Genomic DNA, 20,028 nt, shown 5'->3' with positions numbered 1-20,028 from the left:
GCTCAGAACTTTGATTCTGCCCAATGTTAGATAAGCGCTACTTGTGTGGGTAGTGTAGGAGGATTGTCAGGCAGGGCTGGCAGCATTTTTGTCACTGTTTTCGTAGTGTTAGGTAACTCGGATTCTGCCTCCAGCTTCTACAATCTCATGAATAACACATGTAACGCGTGTTCATGACAGTTCGGGAATGGATGAGCCGGGGCGTAACCATGATAAGTGCCAACGTTCAGAAGAAGATCATTACGACAAGCAAGAGTGATCGCAGGCTGATGAGAAAAGAAAAATGAAGGAAAGGTTATTAGAGAAACATTGCGGCCACTAACAGATGCCACATAGGGTGGCCATAGAGGACTGCCGACTGCCCAGGAGAGCTGGTGAAGACGTAGTGCTGGGGAAGCTGTCCAAAGCATCCACGTCAATACCATTATAAGAAGTCCTCTCAGAAATCAAGTATTAGGAGTTAGAAGAACAGTCAAAGCCAATAGTGGTGCCCCGAGGAAACGGTGCAGTGCCAATATCTCACAGGTGACAAGGTAATTATAGGGCAGGTGAGAGCGACGGTGTGTGATGAGGGTGTAACCTTCATATACAAGAGCTGACAGTCAAAATCCACCAAGAACCCGTGTTTGGGGGTCACTTTTATAAAGAAAACACAACACGACTTACAAAACATTTGGGTGTTTATTTCGGCTTTGGTTTTGGGGTGGAATGAGCTGAGTGGACAGATAGGGTCTCTCCCTCTTTGGTGCAGTCTGGCGAGATAAGCGAGTAGAGCATTGGGTCAGGGGTGGCCGGCTTCACTTCCTACCCTTCATGTTCTTACAATAGAAGTCATTACAGGCGATGGTCAGACCGGCGATTAGGGAAAAGTAGCTGTGGAAGGTGACGCGTCCATCCCGACACTGATCCAGATCCTTCATGATCTTATCCACGGCCAGCGGGTCATTCTGGTTCTGTCAGGGAAAGATATGATGATCAGGTTATATGAGGAAGAAAGTCAGATATTACCACTCCAAATACTCCAGAGCTGTGCTCACAATTCTGCTGGTGGAGTCACTATGTACATATGGGGGAACCAGACCAATGATTATTCGGGGACTTAAGGATCCAAGATGTCGGATTTCGGACTACTTGTGCTTTTGTTCTCTCTAATTTCCCACACATGACAATCCCAATATCTGATTGTGTAATTGCTTGTAAATCCCTCTCTCCTCTGCCGCAGGTCACACCTACAGGAGGTGAGGGATTATAAATAATCGCGGGCAAGATGGGGCTTGCAGGGAGGGTTCTCATCAGTTCCTAAGGATCTGCCCTCATGGAGTCACTCACAGGTAGACTGCCAGCTATGAAAACGTCCCCGAAAGCCAACAATAGAGGCGTCACTACATTATTAACAGGGACATCTGGTGATTGCTCTGAGGCGGTATCAACAGATCTCATATATATATGAACATCCATGATGGACACCCAACAGGGCGTCCATGTATTCTGGCCATGCTTTGTACTGGGGAATTTATGGATCAAAATCGGATCCTGAGAAGTTCCTTCCACAGGTTCTCCATTGATCAGCCATACAACCCCATTTCAGTGACTGGTTGTCCAAGTAAAGGGTACTTTACACAGTGCGACATAGCTAGCGATCTCGTTAGCTATGTGAAATTCTAGATCGCAAGTGCGATCTTTCGAGATCGCACATGCATAAAATGACCTATGTGCGATCTCAAATGATCGCACTTGCGATCTAGAATTTCACATCGCTAATGAGATCGCTAGCGATGTCGCACTGTGTAAAGTACCCTTAAGACAATCCCTCTGGATTGTTCAGATCTTCTCCATATCACCATCTATGATCGCACACGCACCTTCAGGAAGTCAGAGAACTCGGTCTCCATCAGCCTGTGGAGGTCATCCTTGGACATGTAGCTCTTGTCCCCAGCATATTTATGGAACTTGAACATCAGGGTCTCCATCGCTTGCTCCAGATCTGAGGGGACCATGATTGTTGGGTTCCGAGGTTCTGCAAGAGAAGACAAACCCCATTACTTCCAGTGACCCCCTGGGATGGTCCAATTTATCAATAGGCAATGAAGGCCCATTGGCCAAGAAGGCGCCTTGCGGGGGTGGTGGCACCAGACACAATATGGAATTTGTGCCACATCCGTGTATATTAAATATACATCTCTAGTCTCCGGTCTGTAGCACGTGACTAGTCTATATAATACGCCTCTGTAACACCTATACATAACGCACAGCCTCACTACATCGGGGATTGGAGGAGGATAAGGGCATGGAGGACAGCTGAGTCTGCATTAGGGGAAGAATGGGGGACACCTGGGTCTGCAGGAGGAGAATGGGGGACAGCTGTGCCTGCAGCAAGAGACTGGGGGACAGCTGTGCCTGCAGCAAGAGAATGGGGGGGGGGATAGCTGTGCCTACAGCAAGAGAATGGGGGACAGCTGTGCCTGCAGCAAGAGAATGGGGGGGGGGGATAGCTGTGCCTGCAGCAAGAGAATGGGGGGGACAGCTGTGCCTGCAGCAAGAGAATGGGGGGGACAGCTGTGCCTGCAGCAAGAGAATGGGGGGGGGGGACAGCTGTGCCTGCAGCAAGAGAATAGGGGGACAGCTGTGCCTGCAGCAAGAGAATGGGGGGACAGCTGTGCCTGCAGCAAGAGAATGGGGGGACAGCTGTGCCTGCAGCAAGAGAATGGGGGGACAGCTGTGCCTGCAGCAAGAGAATGGGGGGACAGCTGTGCCTGCAGCAAGAGAATGGGGGGACAGCTGTGCCTGCAGCAAGAGAATGGGGGGACAGCTGTGCCTGCAGCAAGAGAATGGGGGGGACAGCTGTGCCTGCAGCAAGAGAATGGGGGGACAGCTGTGCCTGCAGCAAGAGAATGGGGGGACAGCTGTGCCTGCAGCAAGAGAATGGGGGGACAGCTGTGCCTGCAGCAAGAGAATGGGGGGACAGCTGTGCCTGCAGCAAGAGAATGGGGGGACAGCTGTGCCTGCAGCAAGAGAATAGGGGGACAGCTGTGCCTGCAGCAAGAGAATAGGGGGACAGCTGTGCCTGCAGCAAGAGAATGGGGGGACAGCTGTGCCTGCAGCAAGAGAATGGGGGGACAGCTGTGCCTGCAGCAAGAAAATGGGGGACAGCTGGGTATACAAAAGGAAGAAAATGGGGGGACAGCTATGTCTCCAGAAGGATAATGGGGGACACCAGGGTATGCAGGAGGACGAGACAGAAAAAATGGGGGACAGCAGGTTCTACCTGAAAAGGAGAATGGGGGGACAGCTCAGTCTCCTGGAGGACGAGAATGGGGGGACACCTCAGTCTCCAGGAGGACGAGAATGGGGGGGGACAGCTCAGTCTCCAGGAGGACGAGAATGGGGGGACAGCTCAGTCTCCAGGAGGACGAGAATGGGGGGACAGCTCAGTCTCCAGGAGGACGAGAATGGGGGGACAGCTCAGTCTCCTGGAGGACGAGAATGGGGGGGACAGCTCAGTCTCCTGGAGGACGAGAATGGGGGGGACAGCTCAGTCTCCAGGAGGACGAGAATGGGGGGACAGCTCAGCCTCATGGAGGATGAGAATGGGGATAGGAGGTTCTGCAGGAGGAGGACTGTGGATTCTGGATGGGGCAAAGGCATCTGGAGGGGAAAAAAGGAGTCTGAAAGAGGCCTGTGGGGTCTGGCAGTGAGTTTTAGGCTAAAAAGTTATTTGTTCATGTTTCGGTGCCGGTGATACTTGTGAATGGGGGACAGCTCAGTCTCCAGGAGGACAAGAATGGGGGGACAGCTCAGTCTCCTGGAGGACGAGAATGGGGGGACAGCTCAGTTTCCAGGAGGACGAGAATGGGGGGACAGCTCAGTCTCCTGGAGGATGAAAATGGGGGGACAGCTCAGTCTCCAGGAGGACAAGAATGGGGGGGCAGCTGAGTCTCCAGGAGGACGAGAATGGGGGGACAGCTCAGTCTCCAGGAGGACGAGAATGGGGGGACAGCTCAGTCTCCAGGAGGACGAGAATGGGGGGACAGCTCAGTCTCCAGGAGGACGAGAATGGGGGGACAGCTCAGTCTCCAGGAGGACGAGAATGGGGGACAGCTCAGTCTCCAGGAGGACAAGAATGGGGGGACAGCTCAGTCTCCTGGAGGACGAGAATGGGGGGACAGCTCAGTCTGCAGGAGGACAAGAATGGGGGGACAGCTCAGTCTCCAGGAGGATGAGAATGGGGATAGGAGGTTCTGCAGGAGGAGGACTGTGGATTCTGGATGGGGCAAAGGCATCTGGAGGGGAAAAAAGGAGTCTGAATGAGGCCTGTGGGGTATGTCAGTGGCTTACTTAGGCTAAAATGACTAAGTTCTATGGATTTCGTCCATGTTTCGGTGCCGGTGATACTTGTGCTGGGGTTACAGGGGTTAACGCTGCACAGAACAAGTCATGTCTCCTCATCCTGTCTGGATATTGATTACTAGGTCTATTCAGAGGATGGAGGAAGAACATCGTCAGCGAGGACACTTAATGGAGGATAATGCGCGCTGTCATTTCCATTATGTGCTCTGATGGGAAATGGCTTCTAAATGCGTCCGGCCCTCACCGTATCCAACCAGCAAGATGAAGAGTGCACCCCCAACCTCAGCCCCCCTCAGAGAGACAGGGCAGTGCCCAGATCCCACTCAGGAGAGGAGTGCCGAACCTGACTACGACAACAATAGTGTTACCATGGCAACCACAAATCAGCTCCTTCTCTGTTTGTGTTCTCGGTTACTGGTTGCTATGAGCAGTGACATGGCACCGGATGGGATCGCTGTGAATCAGAACCAGACCAAAGTGATGGCTGTAACTTACTAAAAGTGTTCCAACTGCCCAATAACATAAAGGTCTTCTATCAGGAGGAGCGGCCGATATCACCAGTGTGTGCGGAGAAAACAGAGATTACACGGCCTCTATCAGCTGTAATAAAACAATGCGTCAGTCCATAGATCAGTGCACATTCACTGCATTCCCCGAATTCCTGCACCAGAGGAGGAAGCCATGACACCGGCCCCCTCATCAGCTCACACAATCAAAGCCGGAGTGAACCCAACAACCACGCCTAGACTGAACCCCACCATCACCACCCAACAACCACGCCTAGACTGAACCCCACCATCACCACCCAACAACCACGCCTAGACTGAACCCCACCATCACCACTCAACAACCACACCTAGACTGAACCCCACCATCACCACCCAACAACCACGCCTAGACTGAACCCCACCATCACCACTCAACAACCACACCTAGACTGAACCCCACCATCACCACCCAACAACCACGCCTAGACTGAACCCCACCATCACCACCCAACAACCACACCTAGACTGAACCCCACCATCACCACCCAACAACCACACCTAGACTGAACCCCACCATCACCACCCAACAACCACACCTAGACTGAACCCCACCATCACCATCCAACAACCACACCTAGACTGAACCCCACCATCACCACCCAACAACCACACCTAGACTGATCCCCACCATCACCACCCAACAACCACACCTAGACTGAACCCCACCATCACCACCCAACAGCCACACCTGGACTGAACCCCACCATCAACACCACACCTAGACTGAACCCCACCATCACCACCCAACAACCACGCCTAGACTGAACCCCAGCATCACCACCCAACAACCACGCCTAGACTGAACCCCACCATCACCACCCAACAACCACGCCTAGACTGAACCCCACCATCACCACCCAACAACCACACCTAGACTGAACCCCACCATCACCACCCAACAACCACGCCTAGACTGAACCCCACCATCACCACCCAACAACCACACCTAGACTGAACCCCACCATCACCACCCAACAACCACGCCTAGACTGAACCCCACCATCACCACCCAACAACCACGCCTAGACTGAACCCCACCATCACCACCCAACAACCACACCTAGACTGAACCCCCACCATCACCACCCAACAACCACACCTAGACTGAACCCCAGCATCACCATCCAACAACCACGCCTAGACTGAACCCCACCATCACCACCCAACAACCACGCCTAGACTGAACCCCACCATCACCACCCAACAACCACACCTAGACTGAACCCCACCATCACCACCCAACAACCACGCCTAGACTGAACCCCACCATCACCACCCAACAACCACACCTAGACTGAACCCCACCATCACCACCCAACAACCACGCCTAGACTGAACCCCAGCATCACCACCCAACAACCACGCCTAGACTGAACCCCACCATCACCACCCAACAACCACGCCTAGACTGAACCCCACGATCACCACCCAACAACCATACCTAGACTGAACCCCACCATCACCACCCAACAACCACGCCTAGACTGAACCCCAGTATCACCACCCAACAACCACGCCTAGACTGAACCCCACCATCACCACCCAACAACCACGCCTAGACTGAACCCCACCATCACCACCCAACAACCACGCCTAGACTGAACCCCACCATCACCACCCAGCAACCACACCTAGACTGAACCCCACCATCACCACCCAACAACCACACCTAGGCTGAACCCCACCATCAGCACCCAACAACCACGCCTAGACTGAACCCCACCATCACCACCCAACAACCACCCCTAGACTGAACCCCACCATCACCACCCAACAACCACACCTAGACTGAACCCCACCATCACCACCCAACAACCACGACTAGACTGAACCCCACCATCACCAAACAACCACACCTAGACTGAACACCACCATCACCACCCAACAACCACACCTAGACTGAACACCACCATCAACACCACACCTAGACTGAATCCCACATTCACCACCCAACAACCACACCTAGACTGAACCCCACCATCACCACCCAACAACCACGCCTAGACTGAACCCCACCATCACCACCCAACAACCACGCCTAGACTGAACCCCACCATCACCACCCAGCAACCACACCTAGACTGAACCCCACCATCACCAGACCTAGACTAAACCCACTATCACCACCCAACAACCACAACTAGACTGAACCCCACCATCACCACCCAACAACCACACCTAGGCTGAACCCCACCATCAGCACCCAACAACCACACGTAGACTGAACCCCACCATCACCAACCAACAACCACACAAAGACTGAACCCCACCATCACTACCCGACAACCACATCTAGACTGAGCCTTTATAACCCTAGCAAACAAACCTAGACTGAGCCTTCCATCACCCTAGCAACCAAACAGTCAGCCACCCATCGCCCTAGCAACCAGACCTACACTGAGCCTCCCATCACCTTAGCAACCAAAGAAACTGACAGCCTTTGTCAATGGTTATATTACTTATTGTCTACTTGTACCCAATAGTGATCGACCTGTAAAGCAAAGACAAAGAAGCCTGCTCCGAAGGCCGAGTGCAATGACTGAACACTGTTTTTGTATAGATTTGCTTCACTTTTCGCCTAATTGATGTGAAGTGTAGTTGTATTGTGAATATCAGCATGTGCTGACCCTGGTTATGAGGGAGATCAAAGATGGTGGCCGCCCAGGACAGAAGGTGGCTAGGTCAGCTGTGTATGGAGCCAGGAGTCACGACAGGCCCCGCCGGGGATTAAGTGGGGACCCAGAGATAGTGAAGGGAAGGGCAGGACTGAGGCCCGTAAAGGTCGGATAGAAAAGTGTGGATGAAATTGTGGCGACTGGTACTGAACTGGAGCAAGGGGCCACGTATGCTGGGCCACGCAACTGCAATGTCACCCTGAAGTATCGTGCCGCCATAGCAAACCTATTCTCTAGTGTTTGGGGTCACTGATCCTCGACACGTGCGACCATTACACGGTCACCACCAGTTTCACCAAAATATTATCCCTCAGAGGTTGAAAGCTGTAGGAATCCAGTGGTGGTCACTGGCGAGCAGAGATCTGTACTGGGACTAGATGAAGGCATGTCAGGACTGCTCCCCACACCCCACTACACCCCACAGTACTGCTCCCCACACCCCACTCATACAGCCCACTCTACCCCACAGTACTGCTCCCCACACCCCACTCATACAGCCCACTATACTCCACAGGACTGCTCCCCACACCCCACTCATACAGCCCACTACACCCCACAGTACTGCTCCCCACACCCCACTCATACAGCTCACTACACCCCACAGGACTGCTCCCCACACCCCACTCATGCAGCCCACTATACCCCACAATACTGCTCCCCACACCCCACTCATACAGCCCACTCTACCCCACAGTACTGCTCCCCACACCCCACTCATACAGCCCACTACACCCCACAGTACTGCTCCCCACACCCCACTCATACAGCTCACTACACCCCACAGGACTGCTCCCCACACCCCACTCATGCAGCCCACTATACCCCACAATACTGCTCCCCACACCCCACTCATACAGCCCACTATACCCCACAGTACTGCTCCCCACACCCCACTCATGCAGCCCACTACACCCCACAGTACTGCTCCCCACACCCCACTCATGCAGCCCACTACACCCCACAGTACTGCTCCCCACACCCCACTCATGCAGCCCACTACACCCCACAGTACTGCTCCCCACACCCCACTCATGCAGCCCACTACACCCCACAGTACTGCTCCCCACACCCCACTCATGCAGCCCACTACACCCCACAGTACTGCTCCCCACACCCCACTCATACAGCCCACTACACCCCACAGTACTGCTCACCACACCCCACTCATACAGCCCACTATACCCCACAGGACTGCTCCCCACACCCCACTCATGCAGCCCACTCTACCCCACAGGACTGCTCCCCACACCCCACTCATGCAGCCCACTCTACCACACAGGACTGCTCCCCACACCCCACTCATGCAGCCCACTCTACTCCACAGGACTGCTCCCCACACCCCACTCATGCAGCCCACTACACCCCACAGTACTGCTCCCCACACCCCACTCATGCAGCCCACTATACCCCACAGTACTGCTCCCCACACCCCACTCATACAGCCCACTCTACCCCACAGGACTGCTCCCCACTCATGCAGCCCACTCTACCCCACAGGACTGCTCCCCACACCCCACTCATGCAGCCCACTACACCCCACAGTACTGCTCCCCACACCCCACTCATGCAGCCCACTATACCCCACAGTACTGCTCCCCACACCCCACTCATACAGCCCACTACACCCCACAGTACTGCTCCCCACACCCCACTCATACAGCCCACTACACCCCACAGTACTGCTCCCCACACCCCACTCATACAGCCCACTACACCCCACAGGACTGCTCCCCACACCCCACTCATACAGCCCACTCTACCCCACAGGACTGCTCCCCACACCCCACTCATGCAGCCCACTATACCCCACAGTACTGCTCCCCACACCCCACTCATGCAGCCCACTACACCCCACAGGACTGCTCCCCACACCCCACTCATGCAGCCCACTATACCCCACAGTACTGCTCCCCACACCCCACTCATGCAGCCCACTCTACCCCACAGTACTGCTCGCCACACCCCACTCATGCAGCCCACTCTACCCCACAGGACTGCTCCCCACACCCCACTCATGCAGCCCACTCTACCCCACAGGACTGCTCCCCACACCCCACTCATGCAGCCCACTACACCCCACAGGACTGCTCACCACACCCCACTCATACAGCCCACTCTACCCCACAGTACTGCTCCCCACACCCCACTCATGCAGCCCACTCTACCCCACAGAACTGCTCGCCACACCCCACTCATGCAGCCCACTACACCCCACAGGACTGCTCACCACACCCCACTCATGCAGCCCACTCTACCCCACAGGACTGCTCCCCACACCCCACTCATGCAGCCCACTACACCCCACAGGACTGCTCACCACACCCCACTCATACAGCCCACTACACCCCACAGGACTGCTCCCCACACCCCACTCATGCAGCCCACTCTACCCCACAGGACTGCTCCCCACACCCCACTCATGCAGCCCACTACACCCCACAGGACTGCTCACCACACCCCACTACACCCCACAGTACTGCTCCCCACACCCCACTCATGCAGCCCACTACACCCCACAGTACTGCTCCCCACACCCCACTCATGCAGCCCACTACACCCCACAGTACTTCTCCCCACACCCCACTCATACAGCCCACTCTACCCCACAGTACTGCTCCCCACACCCCACTCATGCAGCCCACTATACCCCACAGGACTGCTCCCCACACCCCACTCATGCAGCCCACTATACCCCACAGTACTGCTCCCCACACTCCACTCATGCAGCCCACTCTACCCCACAGTACTGCTCCCCACACCCCACTCATGCAGCCCACTACACCCCACAGTACTGCTCCCCACACCCCACTCATACAGCCCACTCTACCTCACAGTACTGCTCCCCACACCCCACTCATGCAGCCCACTATACCCCACAGGACTGCTCCCCACACCCCACTCATGCAGCCCACTATACCCCACAGGACTGCTCCCCACACCCCACTCATGCAGCCCACTATACCCCACAGTACTGCTCCCCACACCCCACTCATGCAGCCCACTATACCCCACAGGACTGCTCCCCACACCCCACTCATACAGCCCACTACACCGCACAGTACTGCTCGCCACACCCCACTCATACAGCCCACTCTACCCCACAGTACTGCTCCCCACACCCCACTCATGCAGCCCACTCTACCCCACAGTACTGCTCCCCACACCCCACTCATACAGCCCACTCTACCCCACAGTACTGCTCCCCACACCCCACTCATGCAGCCCCCTCTACCCCACAGTACTGCTCGCCACACCCCACTCATGCAGCCCACTCTACCCCACAGGACTGCTCCCCACACCCCACTCATGCAGCCCACTCTACCCCACAGGACTGCTCCCCACACCCCACTCATGCAGCCCACTCTACCCCACAGAACTGCTCGCCACACCCCACTCATGCAGCCCACTCTACCCCACAGGACTGCTCCCCACACCCCACTCATGCAGCCCACTCTACCCCACAGGACTGCTCCCCACACCCCACTCATGCAGCCCACTCTACCCCACAGAACTGCTCGCCACACCCCACTCATGCAGCCCACTACACCCCACAGGACTGCTCACCACACCCCACTCATGCAGCCCACTACACCCCACAGGACTGCTCACCACACCCCACTCATGCAGCCCACTCTACCCCACAGGACTGCTCCCCACACCCCACTCATGCAGCCCACTACACCCCACAGGACTGCTCACCACACCCCACTCATAAAGCCCACTACACCCCACAGGACTGCTCCCCACACCCCACTCATGCAGCCCACTACACCCCACAGGACTGCTCCCCACACCCCACTCATGCAGCCCACTCTACCCCACAGGACTGCTCCCCACACCCCACTCATGCAGCCCACTACACCCCACAGGACTGCTCACCACACCCCACTACACCCCACAGTACTGCTCCCCACACCCCACTCATGCAGCCCACTACACCCCACAGTACTGCTCCCCACACCCCACTCATGCAGCCCACTACACCCCACAGTACTTCTCCCCACACCCCACTCATACAGCCCACTCTACCCCACAGTACTGCTCCCCACACCCCACTCATGCAGCCCACTATACCCCACAGGACTGCTCCCCACACCCCACTCATGCAGCCCACTATACCCCACAGTACTGCTCCCCACACCCCACTCATGCAGCCCACTCTACCCCACAGTACTGCTCTCCACACCCCACTCATGCAGCCCACTACACCCCACAGTACTGCTCCCCACACCCCACTCATACAGCCCACTCTACCTCACAGTACTGCTCCCCACACCCCACTCATGCAGCCCACTATACCCCACAGGACTGCTCCCCACACCCCACTCATGCAGCCCACTATACCCCACAGGACTGCTCCCCACACCCCACTCATGCAGCCCACTATACCCCACAGGACTGCTCCCCACACCCCACTCATGCAGCCCACTATACCCCACAGGACTGCTCCCCACACCCCACTCATGCAGCCCACTCTACCCCACAGTACTGCTCCCCACACCCCACTCATGCAGCCCACTCTACCCCACAGTACTGCTCCCCACACCCCACTCATGCAGCCCACTACACCCCACAGTACTGCTCCCCACACCCCACTCATACAGCCCACTCTACCCCACAGTACTGCTCACCACACCCCACTCATACAGCCCACTATACCCCACAGGACTGCTCCCCACACCCCACTCATGCAGCCCACTATACCCCACAGTACTGCTCCCCACACCCCACTCATGCAGCCCACTCTACCCCACAGTACTGCTCCCCACACCCCACTCATACAGCCCACTCTACCCCACAGGACTGCTCACAGCTGAGGCTTTGCTACAATGGATCCAGTCTCTACAATCCTTGTTATAGTTTTTATCTTCTCACGTTCCTCCCTGTGAACTTTAAGACAGAGACGTCTTTGTCTCCCGAGTCCCGGGGTGGGGTCACTGGTGAGATTATCAGGTCACCTCTCCTGAACCCACGTGGATATATTAGACAGTGACGCCATGATATCATCAGATATGGAGGCTGACAGCGTCACATAGTACGGTGCCCAAATAATACTGCCATACAGCTGCATAAATAACAATGCTATATAGTGCCACCACCAGCGTGAATAATATACTGTGCAGTGCCAATGTTGTATCAAGAGCAACTTAATGTCCGGACACACAGATAGCGGCATGATTACCCCGGACCTTATAGTGAGGTTTTCTACATGTCCTGGGATGTGTCCCAGAATCCGAGGAAGGGAGCGGCTGAGGCGTGGATACACCGGAGGAAGGTGTGATGTGCCCGGACTCCGGACCCGGAGCCACCAATCCACTCACCACAGCCACGCCCTGCGCTAATAGCATGGGAACAGGGGCCCCTGTAGGGTGGGCCTGCACCTACCAGGATCTCAGACTGTGCAGAGGGCCCCGGGCAGAGGAAGATGTACCTATGCAGAGGACCCGGGCAGAGACCCAGCGCAGCGAAGGGGAAGATGTACCTGTGCAGAGGGCCCCGGGCAGAGGAAGATGTACCTATGCAGAGGACCCGGGCAGAGACCCAGCGCAGCGAAGGGGAAGATGTTCCTGTGCAGAGAGCCCCGGGCAGAGGAAGATGTACCTATGCAGAGGACCCGGGCAGAGACCCAGCGCAGCGAAGGGGAAGATGTTCCTGTGCAGAGAGCCCCGGGCAGAGGAAGATGTACCTATGCAGAGGACCCGGGCAGAGACCCAGCGCAGCGAAGGGGAAGATGTTCCTGTGCAGAGGGCCCCGGGCAGAGGAAGATGTACTTATGCAGAGGACCCGGGCAGAGACCCAGCGCAGCGAAGGGGAAGATGTTCCTGTGCAGAGAGCCCCGGGCAGAGGAAGATGTACCTATGCAGAGGACCCGGGCAGAGACCCAGAGCAGGGAAGAGGAAGATGTACCTGTGCAGAGATCCCCGGGCAGAGACCCAGCGCAGGGAAGAGGAAGATGTACCTGTGCAGAGGGCCCCGGGCAGAGACCCAGCGCAGGGAAGAGGAAGATGTACCTGTGCAGAGGGCCCCGGGCAGAGACCCAGCGCAGGGAAGAGGAAGATGTACATGTGCAAAGGGCCCCGGGCAGAGACCCAGCGCAGGGAAGAGGAAGATGTACCTATGCAGAGGGCCCCAGGCAGAGATCCAACGCAGGGAAGAGGAAGATGTACCTGTGCAGAGGGCCCCGGGCAGAGACCCAGCGCAGCGAAGGGGAAGATGTACCTGTGCAGAGAGCCCCGGGCAGAAACCCAGCGCAGGGAAGAGGAAGATGTACCTGTGCGGAGGGCCCTGGGCAGAGACCCAGCGCAGGGAAGAGGAAGATGTACCTGTGCAGAGGGCCACGGGCATAGACCCAGCGCAGCGAAGGGGAAGATGTACCTGTGCAGAGAGCCCCGGGCAGAGACCCAGCGCAGGGAAGAGGAAGATGTACCTGTGCAGAGGGCCCCGGGCAGAGACCCAGCGCAGGGAAGAGGAAGATGTACCTGTGCATAGGGCCCCGGGCAGAGACCAAGCGCAGGGAAGAGGAAGATGTACCTGTGCAGAGGGCCCCGGGCAGAGACCCAGCGCAGGGAAGAGGAAGATGTACCTATGCAGAGGGCCCCAGGCAGAGACCCAGCACAGGGAAGAGGAAGATGTACCTGTGCAGAGGGCCCCGGGCAGAGACCCTGCGCAGGGAAGAGGAAGATGTACCTATGCAGAGGGCCCCAGGCAGAGATCCAGCGCAGGGAAGAGGAAGATGTACCTGTGCAGAGGGCCCCGGGCAGAGTCCAAGCGCAGGGAAGAGGAAGATGTACCTGTGCAGAGGGCCCCGGGCAGAGACCCAGCGCAGGGAAGAGGAAGATGTACCTGTGCAGAGGGCCCCGGGCAGAGTCCAAGCGCAGGGAAGAGGAAGATGTACCTGTGCAGAGGGCCCCGGGCAGAGACCCAGCGCAGGGAAGAGGAAGATGTACCTGTGCAGAGGGCCCCGGGCAGAGACCCAGCAAAGGGAAGAGGAAGATTTACCTATGCAGAGGGGCCCAGGCAGAGACCCAGCGCAGGGAAGAGGAAGATGTACCTGTGCAGAGGGCCCCAGGCAGAGACCCAGCGCAGGGAAGAGGAAGATGTACCTGTGCAGAGGGCCCCGGGCAGAGTCCAAGCGCAGGGAAGAGGAAGATGTACCTGTGCAGAGGGCCCCGGGCAGAGACCCAGCACAGGGAAGAGGAAGATGTACCTGTGCAGAGGGCCGCGGGCAGAGACCCAGCGCAGGGAAGAGGAAGATGTACCTGTGCAGAGGGCCCCGGGCAGAGACCCAGCGCAGGGAAGAGGAAGATGTACCTGTGCAGAGGGCCCCGGGCAGAGACCCAGCGCAGGGAAGAGGAAGATGTACCCTTGCCAACAGCCCTGGGGTCAAGAACCACCACTGGAAAGAGGAAAATGTACCAGTGCGGTGGTCCCTCAGTCCTCTGTATATCCTACGGTCACATGATGGCTTCACAGAGAAGCTCCACACCCCACATCTGTCCCGAAACACCCCAACATCATGATGAAGAGTCACAGCTTGAGAACTGGCTTCAGTGCCATACACTGTATCCACATCACACTGTATCCTCATCACACTGTATCCTCATCACACTGTATCCACATCACACTGTATCCACATCACACTGTATCCACATCACACTGTATCCACATCACACTGTATCCTCATCACACTGTATCCACATCACACTGTATCCACATCACACTGTATCCTCATCACACTGTATCCTCATCACACTGTATCCACATCACACTGTATCCTCATCACACTGTATCCTCATCACACTGTATCCACATCACACTGTATCCACATCCCACTGTATCCACATCACACTGTATCCTCATCACACTGTATCCACATCACACTGTATCCACATCACACTGTATCCACATCCCACTGTATCAACATCCCACTGTATCCACATCCCACTGTATCCTCATCACACTGTATCCACATCCCACTGTATCCACATCCCACTGTATCCACATCCCACTGTATCCACATCACACTGTATCCACATCACACTGTATCAACATCCCACTGTATCCACATCCCACTGTATCCACATCCCACTGTATCAACATCCCACTGTATCAACATCACACTGTATCCACATCACACTGTATCCACATCACACTGTATCCTCATCCCACTGTATCTACATCCCACTGTATCCACATCCCACTGTATCCACATCCCACTGTATCCACATCCCACTGCATCCACATCACACTGCATCCACATCACACTGCATCCACATCCCACTGTATCCACATCCCACTGTATCCACATCACACTGTATCCACATCACACTGTATCCACATCACACTGTATCCTCATCACACTGTATCCTCATCCCACTGTATCCTCATCCCACTGTATCCTCATCCCACTGTATCCTCATCCCACTGTATCTACATCCCACTGTATCCACATCCCACTGTATCCACATCCCACTGCATCCACATCCCACTGTATCCACATCACACTGCATCCACATCCCACTGTATCCACATCCCACTGTATCCACACGTTATATCTGCTCCGATGTATACACTAGGGTTCCGGGGTCTATATGTCACATTGTATCTGCCCCTTGTGCCATATATTAGGGGTCCCTGGTTCCTTGTATCTGGACTCCCCTCCAGCTCTATGGATGAACTACAATTCCAGGGAGCAAGGGCTGGGGATCTGTCTCTTTGTGCCTGTGATTAGAGTGTCAGCTCTGTGGCCCGGTAGCAATGTGCAGGATCTGGGCGTGCCTGGCACAGCTGGCGCTCCGTCTCTGTGTGTCAGTTCTGTGGTTAGAGTGTCAGCTCTGTGGCCTGGTGGTATTATGGAGGGTCTGGGTGACCCTGGCACAGCGTCTCTGTGGTTAGAGTGTCAGCTCTGTGGCCCGGTGGCATTATGGAGGGTCTGGGTGACCCTGGCACAGCGTCTCTGTGGTTAGAGTGTCAGCTCTGTGGCCCGGTGGTATTATGGAGGGTCTGGGTGACCCTGGCACAGCGTCTCTGTGGTTAGAGTGTCAGCTCTGTGGCCCGGTGGTATTATGGAGGGTCTGGGTGACCCTGGCACAGCGTCTCTGTGGTTAGAGTGTCAGCTCTGTGGCCCGGTGGCATTATGGAGGGTCTGGGTGACCCTGGCACAGCGTCTCTGTGGTTAGAGTGTCAGCTCTGTGGCCCGGTGGTATTATGGAGGGTCTGGGTGACCCTGGCACAGCGTCTCTGTGGTTAGAGTGTCAGCTCTGTGGCCCGGTGGTATTATGGAGGGTCTGGGTGACCCTGGCACAGCGTCTCTGTGGTTAGAGTGTCAGCTCTGTGGCCCGGTGGTATTATGGAGGGTCTGGGTGACCCTGGCACAGCGTCTCTGTGGTTAGAGTGTCAGCTCTGTGGCCCGGTGGCATTATGGAGGGTCTGGGTGACCCTGGCACAGCGTCTCTGTGGTTAGAGTGTCAGCTCTGTGGCCCGGTGGTATTATGGAGGGTCTGTGTGACCCTGGCACAGCGTCTCTGTGGTTAGAGTGTCAGCTCTGTGGTCCGGTGGTAATATGGAGGGTCTGGGTGACCCTGGCACAGTGTCTCTGTGGTTAGAGTGTCAGCTCTGTGGCCCGGTGGCATTATGGAGGGTCTGGGTGACCCTGGCACAGCGTCTCTGTGGTTAGAGTGTCAGCTCTGTGGTCCGGTGGTATTATGGAGGGTCTGGGTGACCCTGGCACAGCGTCTCTGTGGTTAGAGTGTCAGCTCTGTGGTCCGGTGGTAATATGGAGGGTCTGTGTGACCCTGGCACAGCGTCTCTGTGGTTAGAGTGTCAGCTCTGTGGTCCGGTGGCATTATGGAGGGTCTGGGTGACCCTGGCACAGCGTCTCTGTGGTTAGAGTGTCAGCTCTGTGGCCCGGTGGTATTATGGAGGGTCTGTGTGACCCTGGCACAGCGTCTCTGTGGTTAGAGTGTCAGCTCTGTGGTCCGGTGGTAATATGGAGGGTCTGTGTGACCCTGGCACAGCGTCTCTGTGGTTAGAGTGTCAGCTCTGTGGCCCGGTGGCATTATGGAGGGTCTGGGTGACCCTGGCACAGCGTCTCTGTGGTTAGAGTGTCAGCTCTGTGGTCCGGTGGTATTATGGAGGGTCTGGGTGACCCTGGCACAGCGTCTCTGTGGTTAGAGTGTCAGCTCTGTGGTCCGGTGGTAATATGGAGGGTCTGTGTGACCCTGGCACAGCGTCTCTGTGGTTAGAGTGTCAGCTCTGTGGTCCGGTGGTAATATGGAGGGTCTGGGTGACCCTGGCACAGCGTCTCTGTGGTTAGAGTGTCAGCTCTGTGGCTCTGGAGGGGTACAGCAGGGCGGTGGCTGTGTGCCCTGTGGCAGGAGGGTGGCGGTGCTCACCTGGGGCTGCTGCTGGCAGTGGGTCCTGCTGGTAGTGAGGAGTACACAGGCTGCAGATTCTGGAGACAGGAACTCCCAGCAGCAGAGCCGCCCCTGAAATATGAGGCTGCTGCCAGTCACTGCCCCCTCCCGCCCTCATGGCCAGGAATGTCCCCCCTCCCCGGCTGTGAGGCCGATGCTGGGCGGGGGAGGCCGATGCTGGGCGGGTGAGGCCGATGCTGGGCGGGGGAGGCCGATGCTGGGCGGGGGAGGCCGATGCTGGGCGGGGGAGGCCGATGCTGGGCGGGTGAGGCCGATGCTGGGCGGGTGAGGCCGATGCTGGGCGGGGGAGGCCGATGCTGGGCGGGGGAGGCCGATGCTGGGCGGGGGAGGCCGATGCTGGGCGGGGGAGGCCGATGCTGGGCGGGGGAGGCCGATGCTGGGCGGGGGAGGCCGATGCTGGGCGGGTGAGGCCGATGCTGGGCGGGGGAGGCCGATGCTGGGCGGGTGAGGCCGATGCTGGGCGGGGGAGGCCGATGCTGGGCGGGGGAGGCCGATGCTGGGCGGGGGAGGCCGATGCTGGGCGGGTGAGGCCGATGCTGGGCGGGTGAGGCCGATGCTGGGCGGGGGAGGCCGATGCTGGGCGGGGGAGGCCGATGCTGGGCGGGGGAGGCCGATGCTGGGCGGGGGAGGCCGATGCTGGGCGGGGGAGGCCGATGCTGGGCGGGGGAGGCCGATGCTGGGCGGGGGAGGCCGATGCTGGGCGGGGGAGGCCGATGCTGGGCGGGGGAGGCCGATGCTGGGCGGGGGAGGCCGATGCTGGGCGGGGGAGGCCGATGCTGGGCGGGGGAGGCCGATGCTGGGCGGGTGAGGCCGATGCTGGGCGGGGGAGGCCGATGCTGGGCGGGGGAGGCTTTGTGTTTCCATCCCTCACCATTTCCAAGATCTCTGCTTGCTGTCAGTAAAACAGTAACACTTTTGCTCCCATCCAGAAGCAGAAATCCTGCCCTGACTTCTCACAGCTGGGGGTTTGTTGCAGTTGTGTCCAGTGTAGACAATCCTGTGTGAGCTGAGCCCCGCAGCACCCGTCTCCCCAGGCCAGAGAGGTCCTTCTGTGGTGTGATGTTCGGTGATATGGTCATGTTACTTCTCACATTTGCTTTTCTTTTGTCTGGGTCTGGAGCGCATCAACTCTTTGTGATAATAAGATTGGTAAATCATATACATCCCATAGGAAATACTGGGATTGCTGCATATACATCATATAGGAGACAGTGGGGGCATATACATAACAAGAGAGATTCTATACATATATACAGCACAGGAGGGGCTGAAGCATATACATCACAGGTGATGCTGGGGGCATATACATCACAGGAGATACTGGGGTATATACATCATAGGAGGATCCGAGATATATACATCACAACAGGGGACGGGGCATATACATCACAGCAGGGGGTGGGGCATATACATTACAGGAGATGCTGTGGCATATACATCACAGGAGTTGCTAGGGCATATCCATCAAAAGAGACACTAGAGCATATATGTCGCGGGCGGAGAAGGGGACGCTGCGCTCACCCACTGCTCGGGTCCGGCTGCTGCTCGGTGGTGGCTCGAGCGATGGGCCGGATCCCGGGGACTCGAGCGGTGCTCCTCGCCCATGAGTGAAAGGGGGGGTGGTTTTGGTTTGGGGATATTGTCCGTGACGCCACCCACGGTTGTAATGAGGTTGTGACACCACCGCTGCTCTGGACGGGGATTCCGGGAGCGATGACAAGGAGCAGCTTGGATGTTGTTTTCTCCCTCCGTGGGTAGGGGGTTGGTTGTCCCGGGGCCCGGTGAGGGTTAGGGATGGCAGGCGGGTTACGGGGCCTGGTGAGGTGCAGGGTCGCGGGGGCAGCGCGGTGCCGCACGGCACGGAGGTACTCACTCAGCCAATAATGAATGCAAAGTCTCCGGTAAAACAAACGGCTGGATGGACCGGTCCCACAGACGGCTGCGGTGTTTTTCCTCCCGGCAGGTTGATGGTGACTGCCTTTCCCTGTACTCGTGTTGTGTTCACGGTTCCAATGACTTCCC

At 57.0% G+C, this 20,028-nt stretch overlaps 1 protein-coding gene across 2 annotated transcripts; it reads right to left on the bottom strand.

Annotated features, from left to right (window-relative positions):
* Nucleotides 1-662: 662 nt before the first annotated feature.
* LOC142258457 (protein S100-A10-like) lies at nucleotides 663-18,118 on the bottom strand. 2 transcript variants are annotated; one of them, XM_075331064.1, is made up of 3 exons: nucleotides 17,965-18,118; nucleotides 1,863-2,017; nucleotides 663-953 (listed from the first exon to the last, which is right to left on the bottom strand). In XM_075331064.1, exons 1-3 carry the CDS (start codon nucleotides 18,101-18,103, stop codon nucleotides 798-800), a joined length of 450 nt encoding a protein of 149 aa, XP_075187179.1. In that variant the 5' UTR covers nucleotides 18,104-18,118; the 3' UTR covers nucleotides 663-797. The 2 variants fall into 2 exon arrangements, with proteins under 2 accessions (XP_075187179.1, XP_075187180.1); XM_075331065.1 differs by lacking the exon at nucleotides 17,965-18,118 and adding an exon at nucleotides 4,843-4,885.
* Nucleotides 18,119-20,028: the final 1,910 nt, after the last annotated feature.

This window comes from Anomaloglossus baeobatrachus, chromosome 12 (assembly GCF_048569485.1).
Source record: "Anomaloglossus baeobatrachus isolate aAnoBae1 chromosome 12, aAnoBae1.hap1, whole genome shotgun sequence".
Lineage (NCBI taxonomy): Eukaryota > Metazoa > Chordata > Amphibia > Anura > Aromobatidae > Anomaloglossus > Anomaloglossus baeobatrachus.
This window is presented reverse-complemented; position numbering and strand designations above follow the sequence as displayed.

What these genes read in the sequence shown, in the direction of transcription:
- LOC142258457 (XM_075331064.1), bottom strand. Translation starts at nt 18,103, where the DNA reads ATGAGGGCGGGAGGGGGCAGTGACTGGCAGCAGCCTCATATTTCAGGG. An exon ending in ACTGCCAGCAGCAGCCCCAG is followed by an intron (nt 2,018 to 17,964) that starts GTGAGCACCGCC and finishes CTTCTCTTGCAG; the next exon opens with AACCTCGGAACCCAACAATC. An exon ending in AGTTCTCTGACTTCCTGAAG is followed by an intron (nt 954 to 1,862) that starts GTGCGTGTGCGA and finishes TTTCCCTGACAG; the next exon opens with AACCAGAATGACCCGCTGGC.